Consider the following 20,084-nt stretch of genomic DNA (forward strand, 5'->3'; position numbering starts at 1 on the left):
GTGAATATTTTTAACCTTTATTGTGAGGTTACTATACTTTAGATTTTATTTTTATAAGCTTCTACACTACAATACTTGGAATCCACTAAATCTTAAGTTTTTTTGGCATAATTATTGTTTAATATGATACCTTTTATAGACTTATTATATCTAACCCAGAAATTTTATTACAGAAGGATTTAAATGGATGTCAAACTAATAAATGTAGTACTCATCGCTGTTTTATTTTTTAATCTGTACTTTTTAATAGTAACATAATTCTGACAAGTGACAACGGCCCGATAATTTCAATTGGTAAATGACTGTCATAAATATTAAATATATTTTTTACAAAAAATCAGAGCATGTTAAATTCGATGTGCCATTTATTATTTAATAACAAACTATTTATTTCAAGAGAATAGTCGGAAAGCTAAACTAATCAAGCTTGTGCTAAGAGTAAGCTTCCATAATCGCATCTATATAAATAGGACAATTGCGCCAAACTCACCTCCCTCTCATACGTCTTTTAAAGAAATGGAAATCTTAGAACTATTAAGAATGAGATCATTTATTAGAAGCTTAGACAGAGAGCAGAACTTGACTTCAAAGATAGATATTTTTGAAAACAATCTGAATACACTCAAAAATGTGTTAAAGTTTTAACAAACAAAACATAATCGCGCTCAAAACAATGGAAGATAGAGGAAGCTCAATCATGTAATTTATTAATGAATATTATATCACCATAATTAAAGAATATTATTAACAAGTAAAATGTTGTAAATATCATATCATACAACATTTTATTATATGATTGAGCCCCAAATACAACTAACATGTACATACCACATTAAACAAGATTCAATCATAATCAACACATAATATATAAAACAAACAGTTAAAAATACATCAAACAACATTAAAAAACTTTGGTCCAGTTTTAACTATTCAACAATCTCTCTTTAATTCTAATTCTTTGAATTCTGATCACAAGGCAATGTTTGGTATTTATTTGAATAAGTAATTTTTTGTATAACAACTGGAATGTCATAGACAAATACCGCTCTTCAAGCCTCGCGAATTGCCCATTTATAATAATAATTATCACCTACCGCTGCTTGCTAAGCAACACTATACAAATCAACTTTCCTATGTATAAATACCTTCCCTAAGGATAACCTCACTATGAGTTACATACATGATAAGGATAATCGACTAGATAAAATGTTAATCTATGGACAATTCTAATTGGATATGTAAGTGAATGATATTAAATAAAGTGCATTAAAAACTAGCGAATGCTACATTTAAAATACTCATTAATTATGACAGTTAATAAAAAGAAAAAGATGTCATTGTGATAGCAATAAATGGTTTACTACGGTATCTATTATTCTTCAAATAATATTCAATGGAAACTATTACTTAGATAGTAAACTCCTTGAATGTTTGACCTGTATTGAAGAAACTTTACGGTTGTAAAAAAAAAAAATTAAAGCAATTTGTTTTCTTTTTGGCACATTGTGGTATCTAACAATGACATCTTAGGGTCTAAGCATCTAATGATATTAAAAGCAAGTATTTATTACTTCGTAAATAAATTTTGATTATTTTATTTGAGCTGCTCATATAGTAAAAATCACAATTTCTGACTAATATACAACTATTAATGTTGAACTGAGAAGTTTGTTTACTAACTGTTAAAACGCAATTCAATATTAACCTAACTAAAACATATCTCTATAACATAAATGACTAGAAAAAAAAAGATTTTGTCTCTTATTCAAGTGTACCAAAAGCCGTAATGATTATTACGATAATTATAGTCATGAAAGATCAGTGAGTTGACAGTTACGTTATGATCCACATTCGAGGCAAGCTTGAAACAGTTCTATTTTCAGGTACTATAATCATTAACCATCCTTAATGTTACTTCAAATACAACATGATCATCAATAAATCAGCATATAATGCATAACAGTTGTCCTAGAGACATCATTTCGTTGTAATTTACACTATAAAATGGAATTTACCATTCGATAAGTGTCATCTCAGTCATTATTAATAATAATATTATGTAATATGCAACTAGTGTAAATAATTAATTCTTAATAGCAAAATATACATTTCAACACTAGGGACCATAAGTACATGAAAAATAATATAATAGGCATGAAATTATCATATTAATGTAATGTAATGTAACAAATAATTTAAATCCTAATAAATTTGGATTTGTGACTAGAAAAATTACAATATTTATCGTATAAGTAATAAACAACATCAGGCATTAATCATATAAAAATCAATCATTACAACTGATATAAACAGATTATAAATAATATCCACTACACGAAAAAAAAAAAGTGTGTAATTTTATGACAGTGGCATTAAAATATACTAATTTAATAATATTTTACAGTAGAATATTAAATTGACTTACATGTAGCTAAATAGCATAACAAGAATTTACATTATGTAATGAAAGATGTTTTATATGGCATGGATCTGAATTGTGATGAATCTAAGAGAAACTATCTTAATATACTCAAATATTGTCATTTTTATTACACAATGTTGCTTATTACTTGATACTTTTAAGATGTTATTATTACCAATTAATAATAATAATTACATGACAAGGCATTTCTCTCTACCACTAGCCGATGGTTCACCACCATCTTTAACAACTTTATCCTTTTTCTTCTTACCCTTTCCATCAACTTGAAGTGACACATTTCTATTCTTTTCCATGTTAAGCAGCTCCTGAAATGTAACAATAGTATATATAAGTTTCAAATAAGATTAGAAAAAAAACGTGTGTTTAATATAAATATAAACACCTGGAAAAGCTGTGTGACATTATGATTAGTTTTCGCGGAAGTTTCCATGAATGACACTCCCCAATTTTGAGCCTGAGCCTGACCCTCGGCAGCTGATACTTCCCGTATCTCAGGAGTCTCATCACACTTGTTACCAGCCAACATGACAGGTATATTTGGTAATTCTGCACCTTTAATCTCTTTTATTGTCTGCCATATTGGCTTCAATTCCTCCAACGATTGCCGACTGCTAACTGAATACACCAGTATGAAAGCATGCCCCTGAATTTTTTGAAATAATTTTAATTGTTATAGTAAAATCTAACATCTTCAATGGAAACTGATGTGAAATCATTACCTTACTAATAGATAACCTTTGCATTGCTGGAAACTGGTGTGACCCTGTTGTGTCAGTTATCTGAAGAGTGCATATAGTTTTGTTGCTGCTTATGACCTATAATTACATAATATTAAGTTATTTTCATATTTATGTAGAATGTATTTTTTTAAAGATAAGTAATAAAAATTCTACATTTATCAAAATGTTCTGTAACAATAACTATTTTGTTAATAATATAAGTAAACCATATTAAACGTCTATTACTGAAATTTTATTATTTAACAATAATCGGTATAACCTACTTGTCTGTAAGTATCTTCAATCGTTGGAATATATGATTCCCTGAAGGTACCTTTAACAAATCTCAACACTAACGAACTTTTACCAACACCGCCTGCACCAAATACAACAACACGGTAATCATTGCTTTGCTCCGGCATCACTACTTTTTGATCGAGACACTTTTGTAAAATCAATTACAAGATTGCAGTTTAATAGCAATGAACGCGAACCGTTTATAGCATCTTAGGCGTTGTGAATGAGATATCTAGACCGGACAACTTTATTTATACTTTACAATTGCATGTATTGGTAATTTATACTGCCTTTAAATAAAAACACATCCTTAAAATCTCCCATTTACAACGCCCAATCAACATACACAATGATATGACCGCAAAATGCTAGACGACAGCTGTCAACTGTAAAACAGGCTTGCTAAACAAATCCGAAAAAAAATTGTTTCTGTAAATAGTGATTTTAGTAAGAATATATATTTTTTTATTTCTTGTTAATATTAAAATTTTACTTATATACTATCACAATTTTTAAACGTGACGTTGTTATAGTCTGTTTAGACGAACATTGAGCATTGAGCAAGGAACAATTTAGAAAATTACTAAATTACAAATGGCTTCCGTTTTCAACTTTCGGCTGCCGTATTTTATTGTTGGCATGGTTTTTTGAAATAAGGTTCGTGGTCAATTTTAATCGTCATGAAATAAGAGATCCATTGCGGTATTTCCATGCACACATTTTAAAATAGTGTAATATCACATTTTTATATTGTACTAAGACTTAAGAAGCGTGCCGGTTATGTGTTGCAATTTGTGCATGTTTTTCTAATCTATTTCGCATATATTATGGTGATAAAGGAAATAAGTGAAACAAATTAAATTCTTATTATTTTTTTACCACAATCACATCACTTTAACTTGTCTTTTTTTTGCAGGCTGCGTAATTAATCGAGACGAACGTGTTCGATCGAATTTCTAGGTATTTTAGTTGCCAATAAACATGGGCATACAAGATTTACAAATATTTTTAGAAAATGAGGGTGTAGGAGTTGATTTGTTTCGAATTGCCCGGACACAACCAGGAGGCTTTAGACTTGTTCTTGATGCTGAAGGATGCCTAGACAGACTTTATGGAGGATATTTTTCAGGTAATTATTACTGATTTTTAAAAAAAAAATAACAATATCTATTCGAGCCACAATTAATAGCATATGAAGGTAGTTGAGTTCTTCCCTTATGTTTTTATACTTTTGTAAGTGGACAACAATATGTAGCATTCAAAGATTATAAGAGAAGAAAAAAATCCAATTGTTAGTAGATTATAATAAAAAACAAACCATTCGACATTTATTTGTGGTGAACTAAAAAACAATTAATTTTATAATGTACATATTTATGTTCTTTTAAAGACATTTCTGTTAGATCATAAAACAGCTTCTACTGATTATATAAAATCGGTAAACTTTTTATAGATTGGGCATGTGGCGGACAATGGGCTCGTTGTGTTCAATTCCTTACAACACTAGCACAAGCTTTAGCTGAACATCAAGTGGCATTGTGTGTTTGTTTCAACGGAGCTCATCCCACCCCTCCCGCTTTACCACAACACTGGATCCAAACACAATCTACCTATAGACAGCGAGTTAATTCGGTAAGAGACCTAAAACATGACATTTTCTTCTGGTATTAATTCTTTTCCTTGAAATAATACTTTGCCATGACTGATCTTAAATATCTCAAATTATAACTTGGAATATTAACTTATTATTATTAAGTTTAATTTTATAGAATATATATATTTATAGGTATTACGCCATATTGCTACAAAAGGTACTCCACCTCCAAAAGTATGGTGGGTTCCACCGACAGGACTCCATTCATGCCTAAGAACAGCTTTGCGATATCTCAATATACCAATTGTAAGTTTTTAATATTAATATTATTAATAAGTGATAAAAAACATAATTTTATTTTCTTTCAAAGCTGTAAATGAACAACCTTAATCAAATGATATTTTTTTGATAATAATCATATTTTCAAATTCTAGATGGTATCAACAGATGATCATTGTCAGGAAGTCGTTGGTTTGTGTCGTGAAAAGACCTATGCTGGCCTTGTAGGCTGTTCAGGGGAATACCTAGTATTCCAACCGCCGAGATATTTCAGTTCATCGCAACTGAAACTTACATATAGAGTGTGTATGAACATGTTCAATATATATTTATATAAAAAAATTGGTTTTAACTTATTTATATCATTGTTGCAGTCCTCACTGGAAACCAAAGAGTACATGGTACATGAATTACCTAAGCTTCTAGATGTTCCCCAAGATCGTCTCTGTTTAATGGCTGCATTATTAGGAGGTGTAATTCTATCTGAGCAGAGTCTCACTGATTTTTATAAACGTCTAGGGATTGCACAGAAAAAGGTGAGACAAACTACAGATCATTTAATGATTAGGGATGACATACATTGATGAGGATTATTTTCAGCAACAAATTCCACCAGAAACTTTAATCAAGACAGTGAGCCAATTTGTACATGACTTACCATCGTCTGATATTGATGCTGCCTGTATTGAAATATTTGGTGACCTTAATGATCTCCGTGCTGCCAAATTAAAACAAGCTGTACAATATTACCTTAATGGCACCAAAGATGGCTTCCTTAAATACAGGACTGCTTCTGGTAAATCAGATTTAATATGTCATCATCATTACAGATGTATACGTTTTTATTTGCTTCAACATTTCGACCCACAGAATGTATTGAGATAATATCAAATATTTTAATTCCCTAGGTCGTCGCCCAAAAAACAGCAAAAAAAATCAAAAATCAGATTTAAGCCCATTGTCAACTTCAACGGATATGGACACTTCTAAACTAGCAACCGAATCTTCGGAGCACGAGGTTAACATTCTGTGATTATTTAAGCTTTATTACATCGCTAAGGGTCATCCACGCCTTTTACATCTACATAGAAATTGGTATCCATTGGCATAAACATATTTGCATGTATAACAAAATTGAAATAAAATTTTCCATGTGCTGGGTTTGAGGAAGTTTTCACCTTTTTGTCAGCTAAAAATATTCTTTTCATACAACCCACGTCATTCACGCTTCATTTTTACTTCCGAAAAGCACTTGGAAGTTTTGAAAGAAAAAAAATGAAAATAAATAAATTCCAGCAAAAAGGCTTGGAAGATTACAAATTGGCTACAGCAAACGCATCGATTAACGCGGACTTTAGTATGGAAGATCACTGTCACGAGCTAGTTCAGGGCGTAGCGGCCGCGTCCCTGGAGGGCGGCGACGCGACTAACGTGGCCGCCAAACAGGAAAAGTCAGAAAAACACGCTAAAGAGGTCTGGTACTATATGATTTACATCGCTTTTGACGCTTTAAGTGTGTCTCTATAAGTTGTGATGGTAAAGATTAATCAATGAAAAGAGATAATAAACGTAAACAAACTTAATCCTTTCTTATATTACCATAACGAGGAAAGCTATATAAAACAAGCTTAAACTTTACTCTGGCGACCATAAGTAAATTATTGATAAATAGAACTATTAAAGTAAAACAGTGTGTTTACAAAATTTATCTCATTTCGTTGGCTCTATTTGGGTCCTAATTTAACGATCGTTTCATTGCAGGCTCCGTCAACGTCTGGCAGCAGTAGACACAGTGATGACAACTGTCCGCCCGCACCCGCTGAAGTACTAAGGACTTGCGCCGAGCGACACACGCGTGGCCTCATGCACCCTCAAATGCTGTCAATACTGACACACAGACAGATCACTCTGCCCGTACTCATGGAAGATGATAACCACAGAGAGATACCATCCATACATCACTTCTTCAGACCCATCCGCCAGAACGTTTACGCCATTCTGTACAACATGCACCATCACCGCTTCATGGCTCAGAAAGCAAAAGGTTATATTTAAAGCGAGATCTATAATAAAAATACGTTCAATTAATGTAGGAAACAAAATTGCTCTTTAGACGTAGATGATATTCCAATGATATGTCTATAAGCAATAAGTCTGTTGCCTTATCCTTAACTTATATGAACCTTCTTATCCTTAACCTATTTTTTTTTTATTTTTTTTTTATCCATATACCTGCATATCTTTTCAGACGAAGGTATGGCGAGTACATCGAGTGTCAATGATCGACCGTGCACAGTGCAAGTGGCTGAATGGATTTATTCACGTGTAAATCCCGGAAAAAGTCCCGAAATAGTTCACGGGGTCGTACTCGACTGGCCTGTTCCTACCGTGCAGAGGCTTTGGTTCGGGTGAGATTAAATGATCTATACTAGCAACAAAACTCACAAATAATAATGTTAACACTTTATTACCAAGGCGCTTAGATACAATTTTATATTGAATTTCACAGCTCTCCAACAGTAATTGACTACTTAGGAATAGTTAATAGTTATTTATATAGTCCATGACACTAATAATTATTCAAATAAGTTAAAAGCTATTACTTTTATTTCATATTGACTTTTTTCGCGGTTCGTTTGTTTGTAAACGTTGTATTATTGTTAATACAGTCTCTTTTAAAAGCTAAAACTGTAGCAAATAAAGAAAACTAATGTTTAAATATATTTTCGTTACAAAGTAAAAGACTACTTATTTAAAAAAAAAATTATGGAAAAAAAAACTATTTAGTATACAAGTCAGGTGACTTAAGCAAATGAATAAATACTACAAAGAGTATTACTAAGAATTTATTAGGTATAAATGCGAGATATTATTTTATTTTATACGTGATTCGATTAGTGCGATTCTTCAGAAGCGATATAAAAGATATTGAAATGTGTGCACAGTCTTAAAACTGACCTCTTTACGTGGAACACTTTCCTTCCTACCACGAAGAGTGTAATAATGAACCCGTAACGGTAGCAATATATCGAATAATTCCTTAGAGCATTAAATCATTCTCCTTACTCTCTTGAACAGAATGAACTTACGACCAGGCACCTTTGAATCCTTTATGATTTTAGATATAAAATATTTATATTTAATATTAATTGCACAAAGTTATATGGAGTCAAGTAAAGCAAGTTGGTATTAGACTAACATTCCTTGTGAGGACAAATTTTTCATTTGATTCAAAAAAGATGTTCCGCCATAAAGTATAGTGCGTGAGGCGTAAGCTGAGCTTTGCATTTGTGCGAGTGCATACAGATAGTGTAGGTGTGATGTCAAATCTGTGCGTGCCACGTGCTCTTCTAGGTTTAAACCGGTTTATACTGCTTTCACTCCGCCCCGCACCTTCCTCACTTCACCCTTTGTACTGGTAGCAGCGTGATGTTATTTTTTAGTTTCTGCATTCTATTTATTCCTGAAATGGATTCTAACACAAGTAAACGAAGCATACTTAAACCTTTAAATAACCAAGTAAAAGAAATTTGTGTTATTTAAATAAAGAAATTAATGACAAAAATATAAATAGAGAAAGAAATCGTATAATTTTTTTTAACATGAATTCATAAATTAGTCTATTTTTCTTCACGTAATATTCACACCTGGCCCTTAGCAAGCTTTGATTATTTTATTTTAAATCTGGAATAGCTCTCCCATTTATGTTATGTAGATAATTAAAAAATAATAAAATTTATATCTAAAAGCTCAGCTTAAACCCGGCGGACTATGCTTGTGCGTTCTGCTTGATACGCCAGTGTTTTCAAACTAATTTAGCCTCATTTTCAAAATGATTCCGAAATTACAATGACTGTTTAAAGTACTTCAAAACTAACTGATCTTTGAGGAATGTTGTAAAATTGGCGATCTACGATAAATTGGCACCCTTTAGTAGTTAAAGTACAAACATTGGCCTTAAAGGGTTTCAAAAGAGCTAAGTTTTCATCTTTAATATTTAAATACACAGCTTCATGGAGGCTTCTAGTACAGTTCTATTTTATTCTTTTCCACTTGTTTGCGAGACATATATTCGATCCTTGAGTAAAATACTACCCTATCTGCTTGAAATACGCAACTACTCATAATGATTGCTGCCTATCGTCGCGTCTACCACCGCAAAGGTTTAGATATGTATATAGTAAATATCCAGTAACGCCTTTATAAGGTAACTTAACTGTCTTTATATGAGACTAAAGTTAACTCGTTGTATAAAAGTGCGTTAAAATTTTATTCTTCTTACAAAATACACCGCTTTTAATGTTATTCGGCCTTTAAATACGTAATTCGTCACAAATTATATATTTACATTCTGCTGTATATTATTGACATTTTGCTTCAAATTGAAACCAATAGTTTTTGTGGTAATCACTAACAAACATTGACACATATAAACCCATGTCTTAACGTCATACATCGTAGACTTGTGCTAAATAGCAGCCGCTTTTTGGTCACAACCAGAAGGAGCATCAATGTATAGATTATTTTGCTTTAAAATTAAGACTTGAAGAATATGCACTATCAACTTATACAGAAACAGAGAGAGTAAAATCCAGGAATATGACATTTGAAAAAATATGCCTTTGTTTTTTATCGCTAACTAAATATTGGTTTTTGTAAGGCTTGATAAGTTTTCGAGAATACACACAGACACAAACTTATTATAAAATTATTGTTACAGAACGGCTCAAGACGACAAGTGTCGCCGAATGCGGGCGTTCCTGTCCTGTATGCGATCGGATACACCACTCATGCTTAACACATCATACGTGCCACAACATTTACTTATTTTGGCCGCAGTTTTGAGGTAATTACAATATAATCTGTTTGCTATTGATGGTTTCAACTAAACTGTCATGTTGAATTGTATTCAATATTTAAAAAATATATACACATTACACATGTATAAGAACTATTGTTTGCTATAAAATATTTTTCTGCAATATCTCTGCTGCTATTTTTTTAATTATAATATTAAAAAAAGTACAATATAAGATTAGAAACTAACTCAATGGTTACTCTTCATAATGTATCAGCATTTCGTTTTATTAATTTACTAATATTTTGTTTTCTCGTAGGTTCATTATGACATCTCAAATACAAATCCTACGTCGGCAAGAGCTGGATGCGTTTTTGGCAACAGCTTTCTCCAATGATCTCATGAATGCTTTGCATCTTCAAGAAATGACGGTTAGTACTAAATATATTACTCTTGAGTATAAAATACTTATTCAGTATAAAAAATATATGATTTATTAACATTTGTTGATTCTGTGACTTATTTTGTGTTGAAGTCATCATTGTAGTAAATTGATTAGGCCTTATAGTGGTGTGTAATATTATGATTGTGTTTTATGACCACTCCACTTTAATACACCGCTTGCAGGACTTGGGTCAAAAAATACCTCTCATTATTCATTTGTATACTTTTTTAAGTTTAATATATTAAATGACACCAGGGTCAAATAGATGTTTGTCGGGTCAGGTAAATTGGATGCAAACATGCAATTTTGATGAAGATGGACACCTGTTAGGTATATTGAAATAATAAATAGGGAAACTCTCAAATAACATTAAACTTCTTAAAATATTACAGCAGAATCTGTAGGACAAACATTTTTGTTTACACAGATGGAAGAGTTTCTTTATTTAATACTTTTACGAGCTAGTTTGATTAATTATAAAAACACTGTATTTACCAGAAAACACATATATTAATTTTATTGTTTATTTTTTAAATATATATTGAAATACTATATCAAATAAAAACTAATCCGTTGTTACAACCATTATGGATGGTTAAAAAAAATACTTGTGGAAATAGTTGACACTCACTTAACACAATTTGATTATATATGTATATATAATTTTATAACATTATATGTTGCATATTGACAGGTATAATTCTTCAATACCATTAATAGTAATGAAAGAAAAATTAAAAAAGATATCCACAGACGAATTAAAACACAGTGGTTGCAGGTGAACGGTATGAGTTCTCGAGGTGTACAGCTGGGTGCTTTAGTGATGGCCGGTGCTGAGGCTGCTCTGCTGGCGAACGACGCGTGCGGCGCGCCCGTGCCCTGGCTGGTCGCCGCTCCCTGGCTGTACTTCGACGGCAAACTACTACAGCGCAACCTGCACAGAGCCGCTCATTGCAAACATCTGGCGCAGCTGTGCGATAACCATCTAGATACCGTTGTCAAGGTGCACTCATAAACATTTATATAATTTTTTGTATTTACTACGCGTTTATATTTATTTTCACTACATACTACAGAAGTGTAAGTTACTTTGCAGCAACCGTGATCACGGGCAGACGAGATGTTTGTTAGGTGGTCTTGTTATTTATCTAACGCCAGCGAATGTCGGGTGTGTGTAGTTAAAATAATTAAAATCCGCGTAATAAATCCGAAAATACTAGTTTTATTTCATTGAATACTCGAAAGTCTTAGATATCATTATGTACATATATTATTATTTACTTATGAACAATGCTTATGGCGTCATTTTAGACCAGTAATGAGTACAGGAATGAAGAGGTTTTCTATTTATTGAAAGATTTTTTTATATGGATAGACATCAGATTGTTTATTAAACGTATGTCATTTTGGTATCAGAACTTTACAGTACAGTCGAACAAATTTACGTTTTAAACTAGAAACCACTCGCTAAATACTTTCCCGTCTTTTTAGTATAATCTATAACCACTTTATTAGTTGTTATATTTTTAAAGTTATTAATGTATAAATAGATAAATGTCTTATTAACAATCTATTATTACTGACAAAACATTGCGAAAGTATCGATCCTTTTTGTAATTGGTGGTCATATGTGTTGTGATATATAAAAAACACAAATTTTAAGAAATAGTTGATTCCAATATTTAGAAAAGATGGATTAATTTTATAGTGAACTTTATATAGAAACTACTTTCTGGGTTCAACATTAACAAATATGTATTTAACGGTTTCAGGTTGAGCGCATGCGTAAAGCAATTTTGGAAGGCTTGGAGGTGGAATTCGCGATGCCACCGTTGCCGCTCGTCGGAGTGGTGGGCGAGCCACTGTCGTGGCGTGGGCGAGGCCGCGGCGCTAGACTGGAGATAGCCGGCGTCGTGGTCGGCCAGTGGGGTGGTGGGTCATACCCCACACACCCACGAACATCCAGATACCCTCAGGTATCCTATGTCACATAAAATAAGGTAGCCATGACGTACAACTATAAATATAAATTTTTTATTACAGTTAGTCTGTCAATATATTTCTAACACCCATTATTCTTTGCCAGTCTGTTTGCTAGAGGGCAACCAAACTCGCAATATAAAGGGGCCATCAATAAAGTACGTCACACGAATGTTAGTACTTCTGAAACCCTCCCCCGTCCTTGTCACAGGTTGTCACTTTTATAACACCCCCTCCCGGTCCTGATGTGACATCACACATTTTTAAATTTAAGTATGTATTTAAAAGTAATCGAGAGGAAACCGCTGTTTTCATTTTATGCTTAATTTTATTAAATAACAATCTAATCAACATCAACATAAAGTCCAACATTTCATAAAACCGAAAAAAAAATTCAATTTTCAAATCACATCCAAACTTTGCGTTTTAGTATTTTAAATTTTAATATCACAAAACTATGGACCCCCTATGCCCCTTGTCACAAGATGTCACACCTCGGTGATACCCTCCCTCGCCTTGACCGTGTGACATATTTTCAGATGGCCCCTAACCAGTAAAATGTAAGCAGAAATTTTATGTTAAAACGCTTTTACTTTATCATGAAATAAATATAACTGAAATTTAGACTAAATAATATAGTCATTTTTTTAACCTAATTCTGTATGATTAATAGTAATGTTTAACATTCCAGCAAGTAAGCTACGTGGGTTATACTCCGCCGACTCGTAACGCGTACGGCGGCCGCGGGTGGCGCGGCGGTCGAGGGCGAGCACGCGGTCGAGGTGTCGCACGAGGAACGACGCGGGCCAGGAGGAGCCGCTCCGAACACGAACCCGCTAAACCCACAACGCTCACTATTAACGGGTGAGACAAAACAAGATATCTTCACTTTATCTATATCTATTAATGTATCGTTATAATAATTATTGATAGAAACTCATTTCTAAACATTCACAGAAAAAGAGGGACTGTTTTTTTTTAACTATAAACTCTTAGGCTCACCTTTACGCAAAAATGATATTGTTAAGAATATTTTTTTTTTGTGATACACTAACTAATATTATTTTTATTGGTACCACACAAAAAATGCTAAAAGATTAAATTTACGTACGTGTACGTGTACGAGATTTAAATTTTGTCTTCGAAAAAAAAATATATATAAAATGTCGAATATAAATAGATTTGTTTCAATTAAATATTTGATTAATAATGTTACAGTAAAACCGTAAGGCCCGACGAAATGAGCCCCACAGCGGACAACGGTAGTCCCCACGAAGATAACTCCCAGCCAGACGATGACGGTGAAGGTATCCGCTTTAGAGAGAGAATTAGTGCCTAAGAAACAAGAAGAACGTTATACAAACATTTAATTTTACAGGAACACAACCACAGAAAACAAAGACTGGAAAAAATATTAAGAAGAATATAGCTAGAGGAAAAAAAAAGAACTACAGTCAGAAGAGTGACGTGGCTCAGACATTAGACAACGGACCCTTAGATACGAGCCAGGTGACTGCGAACTAATATTCGACAGTCCCATATAATATATAACACGATCACACAGAAAGCTCTCCTCTATACATAATATATGCACACGAAAAACGTTCGTTAATTAGTTGAATATTTTTAGGTGGAGGAATTTAATCATAACTCTGAACAAGAACACTTCGGCCAAGGTGATGCACCAGTTAGTAACTAGTTTGTTTTATGATAAGGTAAATTAACGATTAACTTTGAGTTGTAGTAGTCATTACTTGTTTTATTGGTTTCGTTTGATTTGTTTGTAATTTTTTATTTGTTATTTCGAGGAAAGCTCCTAGACCTACGATACATATGTCGAGATGCTAGTGCCGTTATTATTTGTATTTTATTTATTATATATATATGTGTTATATTCACTAGTCGTTTCGACATTCGAACATAAACAAACAAAAGTATGTAATGGGAATTAAATTTCGTTTAGCACGTGATATTCCGAGCTTGCACATTTGATACGGAAGAACATTAAAATTTATGAGATTCGGGCGGTTGATTCCCATCGACCGACATGTATACGTGCCTCAAGATCTAAGACTTCCCAATGTTGAGACTGATTTTGTATTAATGTAATTGTCACAACGCGTGTACAATCAACTATTGGTATACAAGACGAGGTTCAAACCTATTTGAAGCAATATCTTCAATCCCTGTTAAGACGTCGTCCCTCTGAACGTTCTGATATCCGATACAAGTATGTTAATGTTTTAGTTAATTGAATATTTTTGTTTATGTATCGGGACAACAAAACGTCCAGAGTGGGACATGAACTACATGTTGTAGTGGGATGCATCTTTTTACAGATGTATCTCGTAACAGCTATTATTTGACAAGTGATATTTAGAAAATATATATAAAGAGGAACATGTCGTTTGTTAAGTCACGTGTCATTGATATGGAGGTGACTTAGTAGGTGACATGTTTAGTGTAGCATATGAAGTACTGAGTCTGCGTTATTTATTTACACATAGTATATTTACAATTTACCAAATTATTAATTTTATTTTCTGCGTTTGGTTTGGTCTGTGCGATCGCTTATTGATTTGAAAAAAAAAAACTATTTTATGAGTTGTGATATTTTTGTCTCGATTGTCACTATTTTGGCAGGAATTTTTTCGATCTCATAGACTAAACCGACCATATTCAGACTTGTTTTTAGGATTTCTTGTTGTATATTTAGGCTTTATTGAATGAGTGAGAGAGTGTTTTTGTTATTATCATCCGACCGTCTAATACACTGCTGTCTGGTGAGACACGGGTCTAAGTCGTACTTACGTTTGGGCAATACATTAAATGTGTGAGGGACAAAGTCTCGATATCAATTCATGAACATAACATGTTCGTCGTCCGAGCGTAAGGCATACTGGATACGACACCTCGTTGGGAACATCTCTGATTGTTTAGAATCTCATTGAGCAGTGAAATTATAGCGTCGGTTGTTTGATGCGGTAGCGAGGAAGTGGATGATAAGATTAGTATAGAAATTGCATTTATGGAATGTTGGTGGTGCTTTCAAATTTAGTCTGTGGGACTGCCTGAAACGAGTCTGAAACTCATAGAGTTAAGTCTAATTATAGACGAACTATGAAAATGAACGAACATTCGAATGTTGAGATTTCCACATCCTATAGGGTATTATTTGGATAGAATATCGTAGACATGTTAGTGATATATTTATATGCATTTTAGGAAACTCAAAATGTCGAATGTTCTTCAGTTTATATGTATTTTTGTAAATTTGTTATATTGTTATACTTAAAATTAGCTGGAATGACTAACAACAAATAATATAAAGACAAACACGATGTAACCTAACGGTGGTGCGACATCGGACCATCAGCATAATACAAGTTACATTCCATTTGATAAAGAGGATGAGTCGCTGTAGACGCGAGCGGTCGACGTCAGTAGAGAATGGAACATAATGAAGACTTTACAATTTGCTTAAAACCCGGCCGGGACTAAATATGTTGCCACAATAACGTGATAATTGATTTAACGACAACGTGATCAGGTTAGTGAATGACATTCGTCGCAAATGATCGCCAAACAAAGTTAATAAAATGTTTGACTCGAGTCGAGGGCCGTACGGCCGTACTGCTATAGCTGTGTAGCGCATAGGAAGTCGCGGCGCGACCCGACACATGTAAACGTATATTATTGCTTGCTTATTAATAAACACGATGTGTAGCATTTAGAATTTTAACTCCAATGTATTATGATTTGTTTAAGAATTATGTGTAACTACATTAAACGCATGTTAGAGGTTTGTTTATATTTCGTGGGAGGTCAAGATTTTTATAATAACCGGTCTGTACTCAGAGGCATTGTCTACTTTTAACTGTTCTTTGATATTTATTAAATATAAACGGATGCCTTTTACGTTAACGTACCGTATTTGTGCTGCTTGAATATATATACTTTGTCACATATTTTAAAGTTAATGTTAGTGGTGAATCCGAGAAGGATGTAGTTTTTATTTTTTCTCTTAAAACGTTTATTCAGTATAGTTTTAGAATATTCAACAGTGTAAAACCTTTAATCCATTTTATAACTTGTTTGCTGACAATGCTCTTTTAAATATTGTCAACGTATAATAAATATATTAGAAAATATTTGTCATGTAATACATAACACTTTTCGTAATTGAAGTAGCAACATGGAACTGTGGCTTTTTTGAAAACACTTATAACTTAACTACATAAACCCTGCTGTATGTGAAAATATATAAAATGTTCAAATACTATTTTAGTTACTTGGACACAAAAAAAAAAAAACAATTAATAAATAAAATTGTAAAGAGTTGTATTTGTCTTCAAATAAAACGTTCCATTATTAAATTTGTGGTTTTATTTCAATCTTTCAGCTCCAGACGCTCGTGGATCTCTGAAACAGAAGTCCCTTCGATATTGGCTAACTGATTAATGATAATCTGTGTGGCGTCTTTGATATCGTTATACTTGTGTAACAGTTGAACTTGAATGGCTTTTGTGTTCTCGTGTTGAAGGAACTGATCTATCTTATTTTCGACTTCTAACAGTTTGTAATAAGTATCTTGTTTATTCTTAGACATCTGAAATAGATATATTATTATCAACAGATTATATTAGTCACCAGGCCATATAAAACTTTCTCTTCTTTCATTAGAACTTGCACCATGTTAGAAACAAAGCTAGCGAGCACAGTTATAATCTATTAATTCAACTAATTTTCAAATATACTAGTAATGTTTTATTATCACACTTTCATTTCTTGTCAATGATCACGGTTGTAAGTTTAAATTGATACGTTGTTAAAATGTAGATTAATATAGTAAATTCAGATTTTTATTAGATATGTCGATTATTACAGCTAATCGCTCAGCCACCGGTTCTATTCTATAAAATTTTGATTTAATTGTTAAGCTATTATTTTTAAGAAGGCAAAAAAATTGCTAGATTCAAATTGGGTAATACATTATATAGATATTTAAAATAAAATTAGTAACAGATTTTTAAAGAGGGGATTTCAAAAATTTTTTTTCTTTTCTATTCAAAACAGCTTTGATTGGAGAAATGAAACAATAGTTCTTATAAACGGTTTATTCAAATTCATTATTTAAATTATCTGTAACACCCATAGCGCAAGCTAACATGCTATTAATATGTCTACCCTCATCTGATTTGAAAACATAACCGTTGGCTTTATCCACTAATTTCTTAACATTGATCAAACTCTGCTCTTTGAACATATCTACTAGGTGGAATGAGACCAAGCTGTAGTCTTCAATTATAGATACTAATGCACTGTTCAATTTCTTATATTTATTTGTGAAGTTATCGGAATCAAGACTATCCAAAAGATAATTTAAATCTAAAACTTCTGTATAGAAATCTATACCAAATTGGATCTTATCAGCATGTTGCTTCAGCAAATCTACCTTAGTGAGCAAATTAATGTGCGGTAATCCAATTTTCAGCATGGCATTCAGGGATAACATCAGTGCTGCTATAAATTTTCCTGCATCAGAACAGTGGTGTGAATCTATTAAGTGCACAACACAGAGCTGCATATGATTTACACTGGATAATTTACTAAAAATATTACTAAGGGAATCATGATGGCTGTAGAGCTCAACTTGACCCGGCAAGTCAAATATAAAATTTGTAGCATTATCGCCTTTTATTTGGTCTAGTAACCAATCTAAATTTTTCTCCAAATATTCCATACAATAAACCAAAGCACCATTAGGTCCCAGACTATGTTCATCCATAACATTTTCAAGACCGATAAGATCTCTTATATCAATATCTGCTTTATATGTCATACATTCATTAGCTGGATCTAAATTTACGATGACAACTTTTCTGTCAATTTTTCTTAGTAATTTTGACATTTCACTGCAGTAAGTTGTCTTCCCTGCTCCTGGTGGGCCTATTACTAATTGGCCATATAATTTATTTACAGACTTAAAAGTATTTAAAGATTTTGTTGCAAACATTATTCACTTTCCTCTTTTTTCAAATCAAGTATAATATCTTTGCAAGCTTTTACAGTCTCAATATCATATGATTTGAGATTTATGAATATGTATAGCGGTTTAGTAATTTGTATAGCCTCCGCCAGGTACCTTGCTGCAACTTGTTGATCTTCTCCTGTGGCACCAAAAATAACTTTTGTTGTAAAAATATTATTTGTACCTAAGGGACTGTGGACTTGATCCCTAGTTATCATCAACATACTCCCAATTTTTTGGTATTGTGATACAATGAGCAAGATTTTTTCAGCATATTCAGCAAAAACTATTTCTGTTGAAACTTCATCGATATCTGCAGCTATTGATTTAAAAAAGGTTTGTTCACTTTTACTACCGGAATGTTTAATCGTCAAATTTTTCATAATATCTAAAAGTTCCATATTGCCGTTATCTAAAATGGAAATACAAATCATATTGAATTTACAAATGCGTTATTTACTATCTTATATCAATTATCAAGTTTTACCTTACATACATGTATTTTAAAAAAGTGTATTACATTAACCTAATACTTAAAATATTTTATTTAAAATTGAAACAAAAAATTATTAAAGCTCTTTAATAGACAAATTAAACCTTGAAACCGTATGCGGTATGTCAAATGTTTAGGATTTTGCAATGCTGACTGCTGTAGCATAGTTTCATTTATAATATGTAAACATGTCACAAATATAGTTATGCGCACACCCGGCATTTTGTTTGTATCGCTATTAAGACGTAATTTATTTCCCAAAAGCATAACATATTAAGAGTATTTTAAAGAACCACGGCAAAATTCCTCACTTAACAGTTGTCCTCGACGATGCAATATTAAAACAAGTTAAGTTTAAAAATACCAAGTATAAGAATTGCAACATGACAAGTTAATATTATGTATAAGTTTCTCACCTTTAAATACTTTTTGTGAAACGAAATTTATTATTATACACGAATTATCTCATTAGCTGGAGTTAAAGGAAGTTCAAAAATCCTCCGAGTTCTGATTATTTCTTATTTTGTAAAGATTATTGCCTTGATGCAGCCGAAGTGACACCATTAATGACAATTGTAAATTGTATTGAATTATATATATACTATAAATTAAAATCCGCTTAATAACATTTTAACAATTTATAACTTGCAAAATATATTTAAACAATTATAGTACTTTATAATTTAGCACTTCAAATATTTAAATAGAATTTATTGTAATTAGTAAGTACAAGAAATCTAAATTTTTTTTAATTAAACAAAAAACTCAGAACTGTATATTTTTGTCAATAATTTTTAATTGAACCTATTATATTTAATCAAATAAAAATATTAAAGAGTTTTAATATAAAATTTAAACATTTATTAATAGCATATACGTTTTTAAATTATTAACTAAATAAAAAAAATATACAATGGGATTTCTGTTTTCTATTTTTAGAAGTAATGACATATTTTTAAATATCTAATAGTAATATTAATAGGTTGATACTGCCACTATAAAAAT

The 20,084-nt window shown here is 32.1% G+C and overlaps 4 protein-coding genes across 7 annotated transcripts; 1 reads left to right on the forward strand and 3 right to left on the reverse strand.

The window, feature by feature from the left end:
- Nucleotides 1-216: 216 nt before the first annotated feature.
- LOC116765900 (GTP-binding protein Di-Ras2) lies at nt 217-3,806 on the reverse strand. The gene is made up of 4 exons (XM_032655532.2): nt 3,447-3,806; nt 3,163-3,258; nt 2,826-3,086; nt 217-2,748 (listed from the first exon to the last, which is right to left on the reverse strand). Exons 1-4 carry the CDS (start codon nt 3,582-3,584, stop codon nt 2,614-2,616), a joined length of 630 nt encoding a protein of 209 aa, XP_032511423.1. The 5' UTR covers nt 3,585-3,806; the 3' UTR covers nt 217-2,613.
- Nucleotides 3,807-3,943: 137 nt separating this feature from the next.
- Nucleotides 3,944-16,931, forward strand: LOC116765898 (constitutive coactivator of PPAR-gamma-like protein 1). 3 transcript variants are annotated; one of them, XM_061522028.1, is made up of 19 exons: nt 3,944-4,188; nt 4,376-4,588; nt 4,913-5,091; nt 5,246-5,359; nt 5,488-5,634; nt 5,707-5,868; nt 5,933-6,128; nt 6,241-6,350; nt 6,629-6,805; nt 7,094-7,376; nt 7,581-7,740; nt 10,053-10,178; nt 10,450-10,561; nt 11,345-11,578; nt 12,348-12,551; nt 13,247-13,419; nt 13,774-13,862; nt 13,934-14,064; nt 14,186-16,931. In XM_061522028.1, exons 2-19 carry the CDS (start codon nt 4,441-4,443, stop codon nt 14,252-14,254), a joined length of 2,814 nt encoding a protein of 937 aa, XP_061378012.1. In that variant the 5' UTR covers nt 3,944-4,188; nt 4,376-4,440; the 3' UTR covers nt 14,255-16,931. The 3 variants fall into 3 exon arrangements, with proteins under 3 accessions (XP_061378012.1, XP_061378011.1, XP_032511421.2); XM_061522027.1 differs by having other exon boundaries at nt 3,944-4,116; XM_032655530.2 differs by having other exon boundaries at nt 3,944-4,116; nt 11,354-11,578.
- Nucleotides 16,932-17,657: 726 nt separating this feature from the next.
- Nucleotides 17,658-19,657, reverse strand: LOC116765899 (GPN-loop GTPase 2). Of its 2 annotated transcripts, none has more exons than XM_032655531.2 (2): nt 19,496-19,657; nt 17,658-18,998 (listed from the first exon to the last, which is right to left on the reverse strand). In XM_032655531.2, the coding sequence occupies exon 2, from the start codon at nt 18,569-18,571 to the stop codon at nt 17,672-17,674; it is 900 nt and encodes a 299-aa protein (XP_032511422.1). In that variant the 5' UTR covers nt 18,572-18,998; nt 19,496-19,657; the 3' UTR covers nt 17,658-17,671. The 2 variants fall into 2 exon arrangements, with proteins under 2 accessions (XP_032511422.1, XP_061378014.1); XM_061522030.1 differs by having other exon boundaries at nt 17,658-18,725; nt 19,496-19,655.
- Nucleotides 18,571-18,987, reverse strand: LOC133319028 (uncharacterized). The gene has a single exon (XM_061521910.1). The coding sequence runs from the start codon at nt 18,985-18,987 to the stop codon at nt 18,571-18,573; it is 417 nt and encodes a 138-aa protein (XP_061377894.1).
- Nucleotides 19,658-20,084: the final 427 nt, after the last annotated feature.

The sequence above is a fragment of the Danaus plexippus genome, chromosome 11 (assembly GCF_018135715.1).
Source record: "Danaus plexippus chromosome 11, MEX_DaPlex, whole genome shotgun sequence".
In the NCBI taxonomy this organism is placed as follows: Eukaryota; Metazoa; Arthropoda; class Insecta; order Lepidoptera; family Nymphalidae; genus Danaus; species Danaus plexippus.